This window comes from Prionailurus viverrinus, chromosome A1, assembly GCF_022837055.1.
Source record: "Prionailurus viverrinus isolate Anna chromosome A1, UM_Priviv_1.0, whole genome shotgun sequence".
Lineage (NCBI taxonomy): Eukaryota > Metazoa > Chordata > Mammalia > Carnivora > Felidae > Prionailurus > Prionailurus viverrinus.
This window is the reverse complement of record NC_062561.1, coordinates 109,156,153-109,171,555: the sequence shown is the minus strand read 5'-3', so window position 1 is coordinate 109,171,555 and position 15,403 is coordinate 109,156,153. Positions and strand designations below refer to the sequence as shown.

The window sequence follows — 15,403 nt, the reverse complement described above, 5'->3', positions numbered from 1 at the left end:
AAAGGGTGCTGGATTTTGTCGAAGGCCTTTTCTGCATCGATTGACAGGATCATATGGGTCTTCTCTTTTTTTTTGTTAATGTGATGTATCACGTTGATTGATTTGCGAATGTTGAACCAGCCCTGCATCCCAGGAATGAATCCCACTTGATCATGGTGAATAATTCTTTTTATATGCCGTTGAATTCGATTTGCTAGTACCTTATTGAGAATTTTTGCATCCATATTCATCAGGGATATTGGCCTGTAGTTCTCTTTTTTTACTGGGTCTCTGTCTGGTTTAGGAATCAAAGTAATACTGGCTTCATAGAATGAGTCTGGAAGTTTTCCTTCCCTTTCTATTTCTTGGAATAGCTTGAGAAGGATAGGTATTATCTCTGCTTTAAACGTCTGGTAGAACTCCCCTGGGAAGCCATCTGGTCCTGGACTCTTATTTGTTGGGAGATTTTTGATAACCGATTCGATTTCTTCGCTGGTTATGGGTCTGTTCAAGCTTTCTATTTCCTCCTGATTGAGTTTTGGAAGAGTGTGGTTGTTCAGGAATTTGTCCATTTCTTCCAGGTTGTCCAGTTTGTTGGCATATAATTTTTCATAGTATTCCCTGATAATTGTTTGTATCTCTGAGGGATTGGTTGTAATAATTCCATTTTCATTCATGATTTTATCTATTTGGGTCATCTCCCTTTTCTTTTTGAGAAGCCTGGCTAGAGGTTTGTCAATTTTGTTTATTTTTTCAAAAAACCAACTCTTGGTTTCGTTGATCTGCTCTACAGTTTTTTTAGTTTCTATATTGTTTATTTCTGCCCTGATCTTTATTATTTCTCTTCTTCTGCTGGGCTTAGGCTGCCTTTGCTGTTCTGCTTCTAGTTCCTTTAGGTGTGCTGTTAGATTTTGTATTTGGGATTTTTCTTGTTTCTTGAGATAGGCCTGGATTGCAATGTATTTTCCTCTCAGGACTGCCTTTGCTGCGTCCCAAAGCGTTTGGATTGTTGTATTTTCATTTTCATTTGTTTCCATATATTTTTTAATTTCTTCTCTAATTGCCTGGTTGACCCACTCATTCGTTAGTAGGGTGTTCTTTAACCTCCATGCTTTTGGAGGTTTTCCAGACTTTTTTCTGTGGTTGATTTCAAGCTTCATAGCATTGTGGTCTGAAAGTAAGCATGGTATAATTTCAATTCTTGTAAACTTATGAAGGGCTGTTTTGTGACCCAGTATATGATCTATCTTGGAGAATGTTCCATGTGCACTCGAGAAGAAAGTATATTCTGTTGCTTTGGGATGCAGAGTTCTAAATATATCTGTCAAGTCCATCTGATCCAATGTCTCATTCAGGGCCCTTGTTTCTTTATTGACCGTGTGTCTAGATGATCTATCCATTTCTGTAAGTGGTGTATTAAAGTCCCCTGCAATTACCACATTCTTATCAATAAGGTTGCTTATGTTTATGAGTAATTGTTTTATATATTTGGGGGCTCCGGTATTCGGTGCATAGACATTTATAATTGTTAGCTCTTCCTGATGGATAGACCCTGTAACTATTATATAATGTCCTTCTTCATCTCTTGTTACAGCCTTTAATTTAAAGTCTAGTTTGTCTGATATAAGTATGGCTACTCCAGCTTTCTTTTGGCTTCCAGTCGCATGATAAATAGTTCTCCATCCCCTCACTCTCAATCTAAAGGTGTCCTCAGGTCTAAAATGAGTCTCTTGTAGACAGCAAATAGATGGGTCTTGTTTTTTTATCCATTCTGATACCCTATGTCTTTTGGTTGGCGCATTTAATCCATTTACATTCAGTGTTATTATAGAAAGATACGGGTTTAGAGTCATTGTGATGTCTGTATGTTTTATGCTTGTAGTGATGTCTCTGGGACTTTGTCTCACAGGGTCCCCCTTAGGATCTCTTGTAGGGCTGGTTTAGTGGTGACAAATTCCTTCAGTTTTTGTTTGTTTGGGAAGACCTTTATCTCTCCTTCTATTCTAAATGACAGACTTGCTGGATAAAGGATTCTTGGCTGCATATTTTTTCTGTCTAGCACCCTAAAAATCTCGTGCCAATTCTTTCTGGCCTGCCAAGTTTCAAAAGAGAGATCAGTCACGAGTCTTATAGGTCTCCCTTTATATGTGAGGGCACGTTTACCCCTTGCTGCTTTCAGAATTTTCTCTTTATCCTTGTATTTTGCCAGTTTCACTATGATATGTCGTGCAGAAGATCGATTCAAGTTACGTCTGAAGGGAGTTCTCTGTGCCTCTTGGATTTCAATGCCTTTTTCCTTCCCCAGTTCAGGGAAGTTCTCAGCTATTATTTCTTCAAGTACCCCTTCAGCACCTTTCCCTCTCTCTTCCTCCTCTGGGATACCAATTATGCGTATATTATTTCTTTTTAGTGTATCACTTAATTCTCTAATTTTCCCCTCATACTCCTGGATTTTTTTATCTCTCTTTTTCTCAGCTTCCTCTTTTTCCATAACTTTATCTTCTAGTTCACCTATTCTCTCCTCTGCCTCTTCAAGCCGAGCTGTGGTGGTTTCCATTTTGTTATGCATTTCGTTTAAAGCGTTTTTCAGCTCCTCGTGACTGTTCCTTAGTCCCTTGATCTCTGTAGCAAGAGATTCTCTGCTGTCCTGTATACTGTTTTCAAGCCCAGCGATTAATTTTATGACTATTATTCTAAATTCACTTTCTGTTATATTATTTAAATCCTTTTTGATCAGCTCATTAGCTGTTGTTATTTCCTGGAGATTCTTCTGAGGGGAGTTCTTCCGCTTGGTCATTTTGGATAGTCCCTGGAGTGGTGCGGACCTGCAGGGCACTTCCCCTGTGCTGTAGTGTATAACTGGAGTTGGTGGGCGGGGCCGCAGTCAGACCTGATGTCTGTCCCCAGCCCACCGCTGGGGCCACGGTCAGACTGGTGTGTGCCTTCTCTTCCCCTCTCCTAGGGGCGGGATTCACTGTGGGATGGTGTGGCTCGTCTGGGCTACTTGCACCGTGCCAGGCTTGTGATGCTGGGGATCTGGCGTATTAGCTGGGGTGGGTAGGCAAGGTGCTCGGGGGCAGGAGGGGCAGGCTTAGATCGCTTCTCCTTAGGTGATCCACTTCAGGAGGGGCCCTGTGGCAGCGGGAGGGAGTCAGATCCGCTGCCGGAGGTTTGGCTCCGCCGAAGCGCAGAGTTGGGTGTTTGCGCGGAGCGAGCAAGTTCCCCGGCAGGAACAGGTTCTCTTTGGGATTTCGGCTGGGGGATGGGCGGGGGAGATGGCGCTGGCGAGCGCCTTTGTTCCCCACCAAACTGAGCTCTGTTGTCAGGGGGCTCAGCAGCTCTCCCTCCCTTTGTCCTCCAGCCTTCCCGCTTTCCGAGCAGAGCTGTTAACTTATGACCTCCCAGACGCTAAGTCGCGCTTGTTGTGGGTACACAGTCCGTCAGGCCCCTCCACTTTTGCAAGCCAGACTCGGTGGCTGTGCTTGGCCGGCGAGCCGCCCCTCCGCCCCGGCTCCCTCCCGCCAGTCCGTGGAGCGCGCACCGCCTCGCCGCCCTTCCTACCCTCTTCCGTGGGCCTCTCGTCTGCGTTTGGCTCCGGCGACTCCGTTCTGCTAATCCTCTGGCGGTTTTCTGGGTTATTTAGGCAGATGTAGATGGAATCTAAGTGATCAGCAGGACGTGCGGTGAGCCCAGCGTCCTCCTAAGCCGCCATCTTGCCCAACCAGAGTGGTTGTTCTTTAACAGAGGCAAAGGGATATCCTTTCCGTGTGCCAAACCTGGATTTACTAAGGAGCAAACCTACATTCTTTGCTATAAAATGTGGTAACAGTACAAGTTTGAAAGGAAAAAAGCCATTGGGTTAAAGTATTTCAAATGACAATTTTTTTTTTTAATTTTTTTTCAACGTTTATTTATTTTGGGGACAGAGAGAGACAGAGCATGAACGGGGGAGGGGCAGAGAGAGAGGGAGACACAGAATCGGAAACAGGCTCCAGGCTCCGAGCCATCAGCCCAGAGCCTGACGCGGGGCTCGAACTCACGGACCGCGAGATCGTGACCTGGCTGAAGTCGGACGCTTAACCGACTGCGCCACCCAGGCGCCCCCAAATGACAATTTTTAATCTCAGTTTTATTCCTGCTATTCCATATGGCCAGCAGTAAATAAATCCTTAGCTTTTCAAATGTAGAAAGATGTTGAAATATTGAGCACTTGTAGGAGCATCATTTCTTTTTCTGTTTTCCTTTAGGACCATTATTTCTTTTTAATAGTGGTGCTATGTACTTGATTGTCATTTTTGGTCTTTGTGTATAAACCATGAGAAGCCAAGGGCATAGCCATGTGCCTGTGGTCCTTTTAATAGTATATGTTAGTTAAAAATATTTTTCATTTTACCTTAAACTTTCTAATTATAAAAGTGTCACTTAGGTAAATGCTTCTGATAGAAATTCAAACAATATGAAGATACACAAACTCAAAAAGAAATCCTTCTTTATACTCTTAATATTCCATCCACACTTCTTCACAAAGATCTTCATAATAGAGTTTGATTTGAGTATTTTCATTCTTTTCTTTACACATTTTAATTTAGATATAGATACGAATTTTTAAAAAACAACTGGGATATAATATGTATATGGGGTGTATGTGCGTGCATGTGTCGGGGCGTTTATTGACTTTTTTTTCCTACTTAACCATGTGTCTTGGAGAGCCATGTTAGTGCTTGGTGATTTGTTTCCTTTTTAATTTGCTATATTCATAATGTGGATGTATATTGTAGTAAAATAGAAAACCCAGGGAACATAGGCAGCAAGGTATTTCATGTAATCAAGTGATAGCCCCTGAGGTGCTCAAGTAAATCAATGTCTGACAAGGTGGGATAGTTAGCACAGAACCTTACCATTAACTTGTTCATTAGAATTCCTTTTGGACATACTTTGTAAATGTTTAGCTCTTTCAAGGTAAAAAATATTTTCTTTCAATTGCCTGACAGTAGTTAGCACTCAGTAAAATTATTGAATGATCAAAAGACTGGTGACAGTTAACTTCTGGATTAAAGAATACAAAGTTCAGGGGGTGACTGGGTGGCTTAGTGGTTGGATCAGTGGTTAAGTGTCCAACTTCAGCTCAGGTTATGATCTCGCTGTTTGTGAGTTCGAGCCCCGTGTTGGGCTCTGTCCTGACAGCGTGGAGCCTGGAGCCTGCTTCGAGTTCTGTGTTCCCCTCTCTTTCTTCCCCTTTCCCACTCATGTGCACGTGCATTCTCTCTCTCTCTCTCTCTCTCTCTCTCTCTCAAAAATGAATAAATATTTTTTAAAAAATTTAAAGAATACGAAGTTCAACCAACTGATGCTTACCAGAATGGAGGTAGGTGGAGAGATGGGTGAAACAGATGATGGGAATTAAGGAGGGCACTGGTGATGAGCACCAGGTGATGTTAATGAAGTGTTGAATCACTCACTGTATTTTACACCTGAAGCTAATATTATACTGTATATTAACTAGAATTCAAATGAAAATTTAAAAAAAAAAGGATAGATTTCTGATAATGAATTTCTACCAATGATGATTTGAAAAAAAATTTTTTTTTCCAATAACGATTTCTGTAAGATATCTCAGGGTATTTGTTACTGAGTTAATTAAATATTCCTTTTACCATGGTCAAGGATTCTTTGGCAGTAGGTGTCAGAATTTAATATTCTTCTTTCTGTTTTTGTTTAGTATCTCTTCCTTGCCTTATTTTCATTAACATTTATTTGAAAACTTCATTTGCTTATCTTAAGATGAATTCTTCTTTTCAGCATCCAGTGTTGGATGAACCAATAGCAGAAGCTGTCTGTATTATAGCAGATATGGATAAATGGACTGTTCAAGTGGCCAGTAGCCAGAGACGAATGACAGATAATAAATTGGGAAAGGAAGTATTGGTTTCCAGTCTTGTTTCCAACCTTCTTCATTCCACTCTTCAGCTTTATAAGCATAACTTGTCTCCAAATTTTGTAAGTATGTAAGGCTTGAATTATTTAGCACTGTGATAGATGACTAAACTTTAGTATGTGCCTACATTGAATACTGTTGTTAGCTTCATCACTGTTGCCTGGAAGAAAGATGTTATGGTGTGAATGTTTGTATTTCCCTAAAATCCATGTGTTGAAGCCCAAACATCTGATAGGATTCTATTCAGAGATGGGCCTTTGGGAGGTAATTAGGGTTAGATTAGGTGATGAGGGTGGGGACCTCATGATGGCATTAGTGGCTTTCTAAGGAAAGCAAAAGAGATTGTGAGGTTGCAGCTACAGGCAGTGCTCTGTCTGCCTGGAAGAGAGTTCTCATCAGAACTGGACCCTGCTGGCACCCTGATCTTTGGACTTCCAGCATCCAGAAATGTTGTTTAAATCATTGAATCTGTGCTATTTTGTAATGGCAGCCCAAACTCAGAAAGAGATGTGAACATTTCTGTATATTGTATGGTTGCAGCAGCCAGAATTTAGTGCCTGACTTGTGTCATGTAAGGTATGGATATGCAATGCCTGCGCCCCTGCCCCATCTTTGTGCAGAATGCCATTGCATTCTAGAGCCTCATTGTTGTGTCAGGACTTTGAATGACCCCTCTTCTAATACTGAATAACCTCTTACTGAGGACACCATTTCCAATTTCCAAAGTTCTTTTTTTTTTTTCTTTTTAGGAGAAATCTAATACAGCTTAGTTAAAAACCTCTGTAGATCAACATTATAAAGGCCACATATAACAAATCTACAGCTAACATTATTCTCAGTGGTGAAAGACTGAAAGTTTTACCCCTTAGATCAAGGACAAGGCATGGATGCCCACTTTCACCACTTCTATTGTACATAGTACTGGAAATTGCTAGGCAGAGCAGTTAAGCAAGAAGAAGAAACAAAAAGTATCCTAATTGGAAAGGAAAAGGTGAAATTATCTCTGCAGATGACATAATCTTAAATGTAGAAAACTTAAATATTCCACAAAAGAACAGATAGAGCTAATAAGTGAATTCAGCAAATCTGCAAGGTACAAAATCAGCAAAGATAGTTGTACTTCCATATACTAGCAATGAACAATCTAAAATGGAAGTTAAGAAAGCACTTAAAATAGCATCAAAAGAATAAATTACTTAGTAATAAATTTGACCAGACCCAAATGGCTTGTATACTGAAAACTAGAAAACATTGCTGAAAGAAATAAAAGACATACATAAAGAGAAAGACATCTAATGTTCATAAATTGGAAGTCTTAGTATTATTAAGATGACTGTACTACCCAAAGTAATCTATTTACTCAGTACAATCCTTACAAAAAATCCCAATGAGTTCCTTTTTTTTTTTTGAGGAAATAGATCAAGTATCCTAAAATTTGTATGGTCTCTCAAAGGACTTAAAGAGCCAAAATAATCCTAAAAAAAAAAGAAAAAGATGGAGGACTCACACCTCCCAATTTCAAAACTTAGTACAAAGTGACAATCTTCAAAACAGTTTGATATGGCTTTGGGACAGACACATAAAGCAACAGAATATGATAGCCCCCAAATAAACCTTTACTCACATGGTCAGTTGGTTTTGGACAAAGGAGTCATGACCATTGAAAGAGGAAAGGAGCTTTTGCAATAAATCATGTTGACAAAACTGGATATCCACATGGCAAAAGCATGAAATTGAGCCCTTTATGCCATGTACAAAAATGAATTCAAACTTGAATGTGACTTAAACCTAAACTTAAACCTAAACTTAAGTGCTTAAACTGTGTATAAAACTGTTTGAAGAAAACCTTGGGGGATAATCTTTATGACATTTGATTTGGCACTGATTACTTGGATTTAAAACCAAAAGCACAGAGATGCCTGGGTGGCTCAGTTGGTTAAGTGTTCGACTTGGGGCAGGTCATGATTTCACAACTTGTGAGTTCGAGCCCCATGTCCAGGCTCTGTGCTGACAACTCAGAGCCTGGAGTCTGCTTTGGATTCTGTGTCTCCCTCTCTCTCTGTCCTTACCCTGTTTGCCTTTCTCTCTCTCTCTCTCTCTCTATCTCACTCTCAAAAATAAATGGACATTAAAAAAAATTTTAGAAGCACAGGCAAGAAAAGTAAAAAGTAGATACGTGGGACTTCAGCAAATTCAAATTTTTGTATATCAAAGGACATTATCAACAAGTGAAAAGACAATGTGCAGGGTAGGGGAAAATATTTGTAAATCATGTATCTTCCAAGAGATTGGTGTCCAGAATATATAGAGAACTCCCACAATTCAACAACAACAACAAAGAAAAACTCAATTTGAAAGTTGGCAAATAGACATTTCTCTAAAGATGTACAGTCATTGAGCATATGAAAAGATCTTCAACATCATTAGTCATTAGGAAAATGTAAATCAAAACCACAGTGAGATACTCCTTCACACCCATAAGTATGGCTCCGATCAAAAACAAAAATAACAAGGATTAGCCAAAATGTGGAGAAATGGGAACCCTTGCGCAATGCTGGTGGGAGTGTAAAATGGTGCAGCTGCTGTGCAAAACACTTTGGCAGTTCCCTAAAGAGTTTAACATTGTATTGTCCCATGATTCAGCAATTCTACTTCTGGGTTGATACTCAAAACATTTGAAAGCAGGGACTCAAATAATTGTACTGTCATGTTCATGGCAGCATTATTTCCAATGGCCAAAAGTTGGAAATAACTCATGTCCATCAACAAATGAATGGATAAACAAAATGTGGTATAATACATAGAATGGGATATTTGAGTCATAAAAAGGAATGTAATTTTAATACCTTTTGATACAGCATGGATGAACCTTGCACACATTATGCTATGTAGAATTAGCGAAAAGGACAGGTATTATATGATTCTAGCTAAGTGAGGTATCTAGAATAGGCAAATTCATAGAGATAGAAAGTAGATAGAGATTACCAAGGGCTTGGGGGAAGGAGGGAATGAGGAGTTATTATGTAATGGGTGCAGAGTTTCTGTTTGGGATAATGAAAACAAGTTCTTGAAATGGATTGTGATGATGGTTGCACAACTTTGTGACTGTACTTAATGCCACAGAATTGTATACTTAAAAATGGTTAATATAGTAAATTCCCAGATATATGTAAATTATATGTAAAGCTTATAGGTGTGTGTGTGTGTGTACGTATAATTTCTGTTTTGTTTTTCCAAGAAGAAAATGGGTTGTTATTAGCAGTTTTGTTTTGTTTTTTTGAGTAAGCTCCATGCCCAGTGTGAGACTCAAGCTCACAGTCCTGAGATCAAGAGTCACATGGTCTACAGACTGAGCCAGCCAGCCAGTCACACCTGTTAGCAGTTTTAATAGTTGATTTTCATTGGAAAGGAATGGTCTGCAAGAATTTAGTGGGTTTTGTTTTGAATATTTATTTATTTTGAGAGAGAGAGCGCGCACACGCCAGAGGGTGCACAGCAGGGGAGGGGCAGATAGATAGATAGATAGATAGAGAGAGAGAGAGAGAGAGAGAGAGAGAGAGAGAATTCCATGCAGGCTCTGAGCTATCAGGGCAGAGCTGGACACAGGTCTTGATCTCACAAACCGAGATCGTGACCTGAGCTGAAATCGATAATCTGCTGCTGAACCTACTGAGCTACCCAGGCATCCTGAGAATTTAGTGTTTTAACACCTGAAACTCATGTTTTGTCCTCGTACATGTATAGCATTAATTCACATGAAAAATTGCCTATTGTATTTAATTGAGCAAGTTAGTTGATAAATGGAGTGTATGTGTTTTAGTTTTTAATGTTCTAGCCTAGAAACCTCTCTTTTCTAGTAAGGACTACTGAGCATTCTCTGTGAGCTGTTGTAGACTTTTTTCTTTAACTCCCCAGAGTAGAATGCACCCTGTCCTATGTAAATATATTTGAAATGTATCATGAGTATTATATTTATCAAATCTGGAATAAAAGTGTTTTTTAAAGCTATGGAAATGTGTAGTGATAGTTTCACATCTTTTTGAATGTACTTAATGCTTCTCAGTTGTACACTTAAAAATGGTTAAAAAGGAAAATTTTATATTGTGTATAATTTACTGCATTAAAAAACAACAACAACACAGGGTTCCTGGATGGCTCAGTCAGTTAAGCATTTGACTCTTGATTTTGGCTCAGGTCATGATCTCATGGATTCATGATATTGAGCCCCACATTGGGCTCTGCGCTGATAGTGCAGAGCTGGCTTGGGATTCTCTCTCCCTCCCTCTCTCCGAACCTCCCTTGCTCCCACTCTCTTTATCTCTCTCAAAATAAATAAATAAACATTTAAAAAATCTCTGTAGGATCTAAATGTTTGATATGAGCAAGAAAAAAATTTACACTCCTTTAGCTAAAATTATGTGCTTTAAAAATGTGCTCAAAATTTTAATTTATATACAAATAACTAAACAGAATTGTCACAAATGTGATGCTTTGGAATTTCTACCTTCACTGCAGTGTGTAATGCATCTCGAAGACCGATTACAGGAGTTATACTTCAAGAGCAAAATGCTGTCTGAATACCTGAGAGGACAGATGCGTGTCCATGTCAAGGAACTAGGAGTGGTTCTAGGGTATGTTTATGGTTTCTTTTCTGGCTTTGTTTTCTCGTTACACTTTCCTTTTTTTTTTAATTTTTTTTTTTTTAATGTTTATTCATTTTTGAAAGACAGAGACAGAGCACAAGTAGGGGTGGTTAGAGAGAGAGGGAGACACAGAATCTGAAGCACGCTCCCGGCTCTGAGCTGTCAGCACATAGCCCGACGTGGGGCTCAAACCAACTGCGCCACCCAGGCGCCCCTGTGGTAGGATGAATTTTTAAGAAGCATCCATTACTTCTTCCCAGTACTTCTTTTTATAAAAACATTTGTATCCAGGGGCGCCTGGGTGACTCGGTCGGTTAAGCATCTGACTTCGGCTCAGGTCATGATCTCATGGTTTGTGGGTTCGAGCCCCACATCGGGCCCTGTGCTGACAGCTCGGAGCCCAGAGCCTGCTTCTGATTCTGTGTCTCCCCCTCTTTCTACCCCTCCCATGCTCATGCTCTGTCTCTCTCTGTCTCTCAATAATAAATAAACATTTTTTTAAAAAACCCTTTTTTTTTAAATAAGAAAACATTTGTATCCAAAACAGTATGGGTGCACACAATTTTTCTATTATTTATTGTATTTCTTACATACTGTCCCTTGCCCTGATACATGGTCCATTAGCAGGTCAGTGATATGCTTTCCTACATGCATGATCTTGTTGCTGTTGGGTTTCAGAGACTTTCTTTTTAAAAAAATCTTTGGCTCTGGTTTTTACTTACTGAAAAATTTCCAGCTTGTGTTATCTTCAACTCTCTTCTTATCCCTTTCCTTTTGGCCAGAGTGCCCTACGTTCTTGACATCTGAGATATAGTGTGACTTTACCCGTAGCACTTACTGCCTGTAGGACACATGTCCTGGGTACAGAATGCCTAACCTGAAATTTTTGTTTTCTTTATTTCAGGATTGAATCCAGTGATCTTCCTCTTCTGGCTGCTGTAGCAAGCACTCACTCTCCATATGTTGCTCAGATACTCCTTTAACACAAAGGTCATTAGAAATTAACTTTGGTAGAAAGTTAAATAGAAACTAAAGAAGCAGATGCAACATGCATTTATGGCTTTTTTTCTCCCTGTTAGACTTACATCTGAATGAGTCAAATGCCTGGGTATCCTGCATTGCAGTACATATTGTGTGATCATTGGATTGCTTTTTCCTTTTGGCTGGACTTTTGGGTGGTGGTATATTTTTAACCAAGTGAGCCTAAAGCAGCATAAATAATATTTAGGGAAAGCATTTGAAAAAGCCAAAGTATAGAAATTTCTACAAAATGAATATCATCAAGGAATTTCATATGATCACTCCTGTGTTGCCACACCCATAAATAGCATTGGATATCTCACAATTAAATGACTCAGAAATAGTCATTTAATTAATTTGAATTCCTTATTTCTAAGGTATGGAGACCTATAAAAACTTGATTATTCTTTTGTTTTTCAATTCAAAATAGCTAATTTTAGAGTATTTCTCAAACTATTTTAAATAGCCTGTTAATTATAATAATCCAGAATAATGAGTGTAAATGTGTGTATGTTATCCATCCAAGTGTACATATGTATCTATTTTTTAAAGAAGCAGAGGTAGAAATACAAGATTGATTGGTAAACATGTCTTTTTAAAAAAAATATTTTCAACTAGTATCAGTTGTAAATAGTGTTGAAATGTTGCTTTCTGGTGAATTATCTGTTTCACACACCCTAAAACATAACTAAAACCAATCTTTTTTTAAGGCTGAGTAATGTAGGTTCCCCAAATAAAAATACTACTTTATACCATTTGTTTTGTTTGTAAGAATAAGCTAATTCTTATAAATGTTAGTATTTACATTTTTGCATCTAATTTAATAAATAAAAATTAGGATTAAAAATTGCACCAAAGCATTGGGAAAAATAATACTGTTTTCTTTAAAAGTGCTCAGGTAGCCAAGGCCTTTGCTTTCAATATCAGCCCTTCTTGAACCCATAGGAACTGAATGTTTGTTTCACTGCTTCATAATAATCAGTTTACACTAATAGAGCTTATTAATTCTTAAAATTACTCTCTTTTCTCTAATAGCCCCTCCCTTCCAAAATCTAATTTGTTTTCAGAATTTTCACTTTTCAGTTGTTAATATTTTTTGTATATATTGTAGAGTGTTGCTTATAAGAAAGGCTAATATGGAACCAAACTCTTGTAAGTAATGTAAATATAAAGATGGGTAGATAAAGTTTTCATTATGCTCTACTACCTCAGTTTACTTGAATACTACATTATAGTTTATTCTTTACTTACCTGATTTAAGATACTTTTAATGCTGAAAGTGAAATTGGTTTCTGCTTTCATGGACTATTTTCATCATAATTAATTGATTAGCCTAAAAAAAACTACTTGCTATTCTCTTACTCAATATAATTACTGTATAATACATTCATTCTTGCTGTTTGAATTTTCAGTAAATAAGGACGATTTCTGTGGTTTGTTTAGTCTTTGGCCTTGAATTTATAGTGTTGGGTCACATTTTGCTTTGTTCTTTATGTATTCACGAACTCTCTAATAGAAAAGAAATGGTTATTTTAATGGAGTGTAAACCTGAAATTGTTGTGCCTGTAATCATTGTTGCCCCTGTGTCCTGTCACTTGGTCCCAGTTAATACCTGAGTCTCCCATGGATGACTTGCTGCCAAGGAGCATTTATAGATCTGTTTTCTTTGGCTTGAGTTTCTTATTCCATTAATTACTGAAATTCTTCCCTCTTTTATTGTTTGGGATTCTATAGTCAGTCTCTTTGGCAGAATTCAGAGTATAGACAGATTCATATGGGGGCCACTGTACATTATTTTTTTTATTGTAGTTCAAATGATATGTATGTAGCAGGTAGATAATGTCTGATTTTGCTTGTTTTCTTTTTTTAATTAATCATCAAATGATTCACAGTCCTGTTTGAAATCTCTATCATTTAGGAAATCTAGTCTTCAGTAAATGGATGGCCTATGCTACTACCGTTCCTTTTAAAACTAAGCTTTGCTCAGAAGGAAGAACCTTAGTTTCTTAATAGAATCATTAATCCTTATAGGATTCCTGAGTTTTATAATTCCTAACCCTCTGTAATTTCTACTGCCTTCATCATAGTCATGTTTTTCCTTACACAAAGCCCAAGGAATGAGCTGCTACTTCTTTAAAGTGTGATCATTATGATGAATGTGAAAAGAGTTCTGGCCTGTTCAAAATAATTTTTTCAACTTCTTATGGTACAAACAGTTATGTGTTACATATTTTAAAAACCTGTTTGATGCAACAAGGAATAAAAAAACCCTGTTAATGTTGCAACAGGAAACGAAAAAGGGATCTTTTACATTATAGATTTAAAACTAATTTTTCCTTGTATATAAACTAATTGGTTTGTTTTGAAATATTTTTAGCTTTTACTAATGTGTCTTAATTTTGAGTTTGAAAATGTTAAGTGCAATAAACATACTAGCACAGATTTCATTTTGTTGCAATTGGCATACACTGGGGATGATCACTTAAAAAAAAAGATTTTACACCATGCCTACTTCTGGTGGATGTCTTATGAGATTGTTCTGCTTTCTCTTAAGTTATTTAGATGGTGGGATATGTAAAATGTACATACTTGTTCCTTGTTCTGTATACATTTCTCAAATGTACACCTGTATTATAATAACCTCCCAGTTCTAGGGGAAATTTGTGCAATAAATACACGTCAATTTGATGGATGATGTTAGTCTCTTTCATGTGTTAATAAGGTGTATGTAACATCATAGACTCGGGTGTCACCTCACTTGGATTCTTTTCACAAGTGTGGCACTTCTACATATATGACCATGTTCATTATGTCCTCCTCTAATCCTAAATTTCTTTATTGGTATATAGTAGAACCTGCTTCCTAATATGGTTGTGTGGATCAAGTGAAATAGTGAACGTCAAAAATTTATCTCAGTGCACGGCACATCCCACATGGTCAATAATTCTTGGCTGCTGCTGTTATAAGGTATCCTGTCCAGTCTCCCCTGTATGGCACCCAGCTCTTGGGGGGAGAATTTAACATATGTTCTTGTGAATAAAAACCTAGCCACAAAAAATATACTGGTATAATGTTACATTTGATCTGTTCCTCATGATGACAGATAGAAAATCTTCTTTTTGAAAACAAACTAAACATCATTTAAAACCTAGAAGAATCCATGTAAACCTGTTAAGAACATGTATTCAATACAAAGTACCATTGGCCTTATAATTAAACAAAAAATTCGCCAGTTGGTTTGGATTTTAATTCTGATTCGTTCACTGATTTTGCGTGTTGCCTCTGAGCAAGTCTATCCTCTTCATCTGCATTATAGGGTAAGTAATCTCTTCCATCAATCCAGAGTGCCTGCTTTGCGGTAGTGATTAAGCCCTGAGTAAGCTGTTGAGATGCTACCTTATCTTACTCAGGCTGGTCGATTTGGGCAGAGTTATGCCAGGAGATAGGATTAGATTTGTTTTCATATCGTTTTATATATATGACTCTTAAATTTGACCAAAGAAAATAAGTGCACTATTTTAAAGCAGAGAGGAAGTATCAAGTATTTGGGTATCATCCGTCAGATATTTTAAAAGTTTATAATTGGTACCTGTGTCTATATGTGCTGTTCCTGTATATAAATGATATCTTGTAACATTTCTGACAAGTGTAGAGGAATGATTTTGGTAATAAGAATCTGAAAATACAGAATTTCATCTGAGATCGTGTAGTCTTTGAGGGTTTGTTTTGTTTCTCAGACGAGAATGGTTTCCAACTACTATGTGGTGACAAATGTATTGTAAAAAATTATTTGGTATTTCTTTGTTTTTGCCAATGTAGAATGTAG

General features: G+C 37.9%; 1 protein-coding gene across 3 annotated transcripts in view; it reads left to right on the top strand.

The window, feature by feature from the left end:
* The window catches only part of FNIP1 (folliculin interacting protein 1), a 153,833-nt gene extending 139,568 nt beyond the window's left edge, over positions 1 to 14,265 (top strand). For all 3 annotated transcript variants that reach the window (XM_047873308.1, XM_047873297.1, XM_047873315.1), the window contains 3 exons: positions 5,779 to 5,976; positions 10,430 to 10,545; positions 11,462 to 14,265. In XM_047873308.1, coding sequence (XP_047729264.1) covers positions 5,779 to 5,976; positions 10,430 to 10,545; positions 11,462 to 11,540 — 393 coding nt within the window. In that variant the 3' untranslated portion in view covers positions 11,541 to 14,265. The remainder of the gene's footprint in view (positions 1 to 5,778; positions 5,977 to 10,429; positions 10,546 to 11,461) is intronic.
* The last annotated feature ends 1,138 nt before the right edge of the window (positions 14,266 to 15,403 follow it).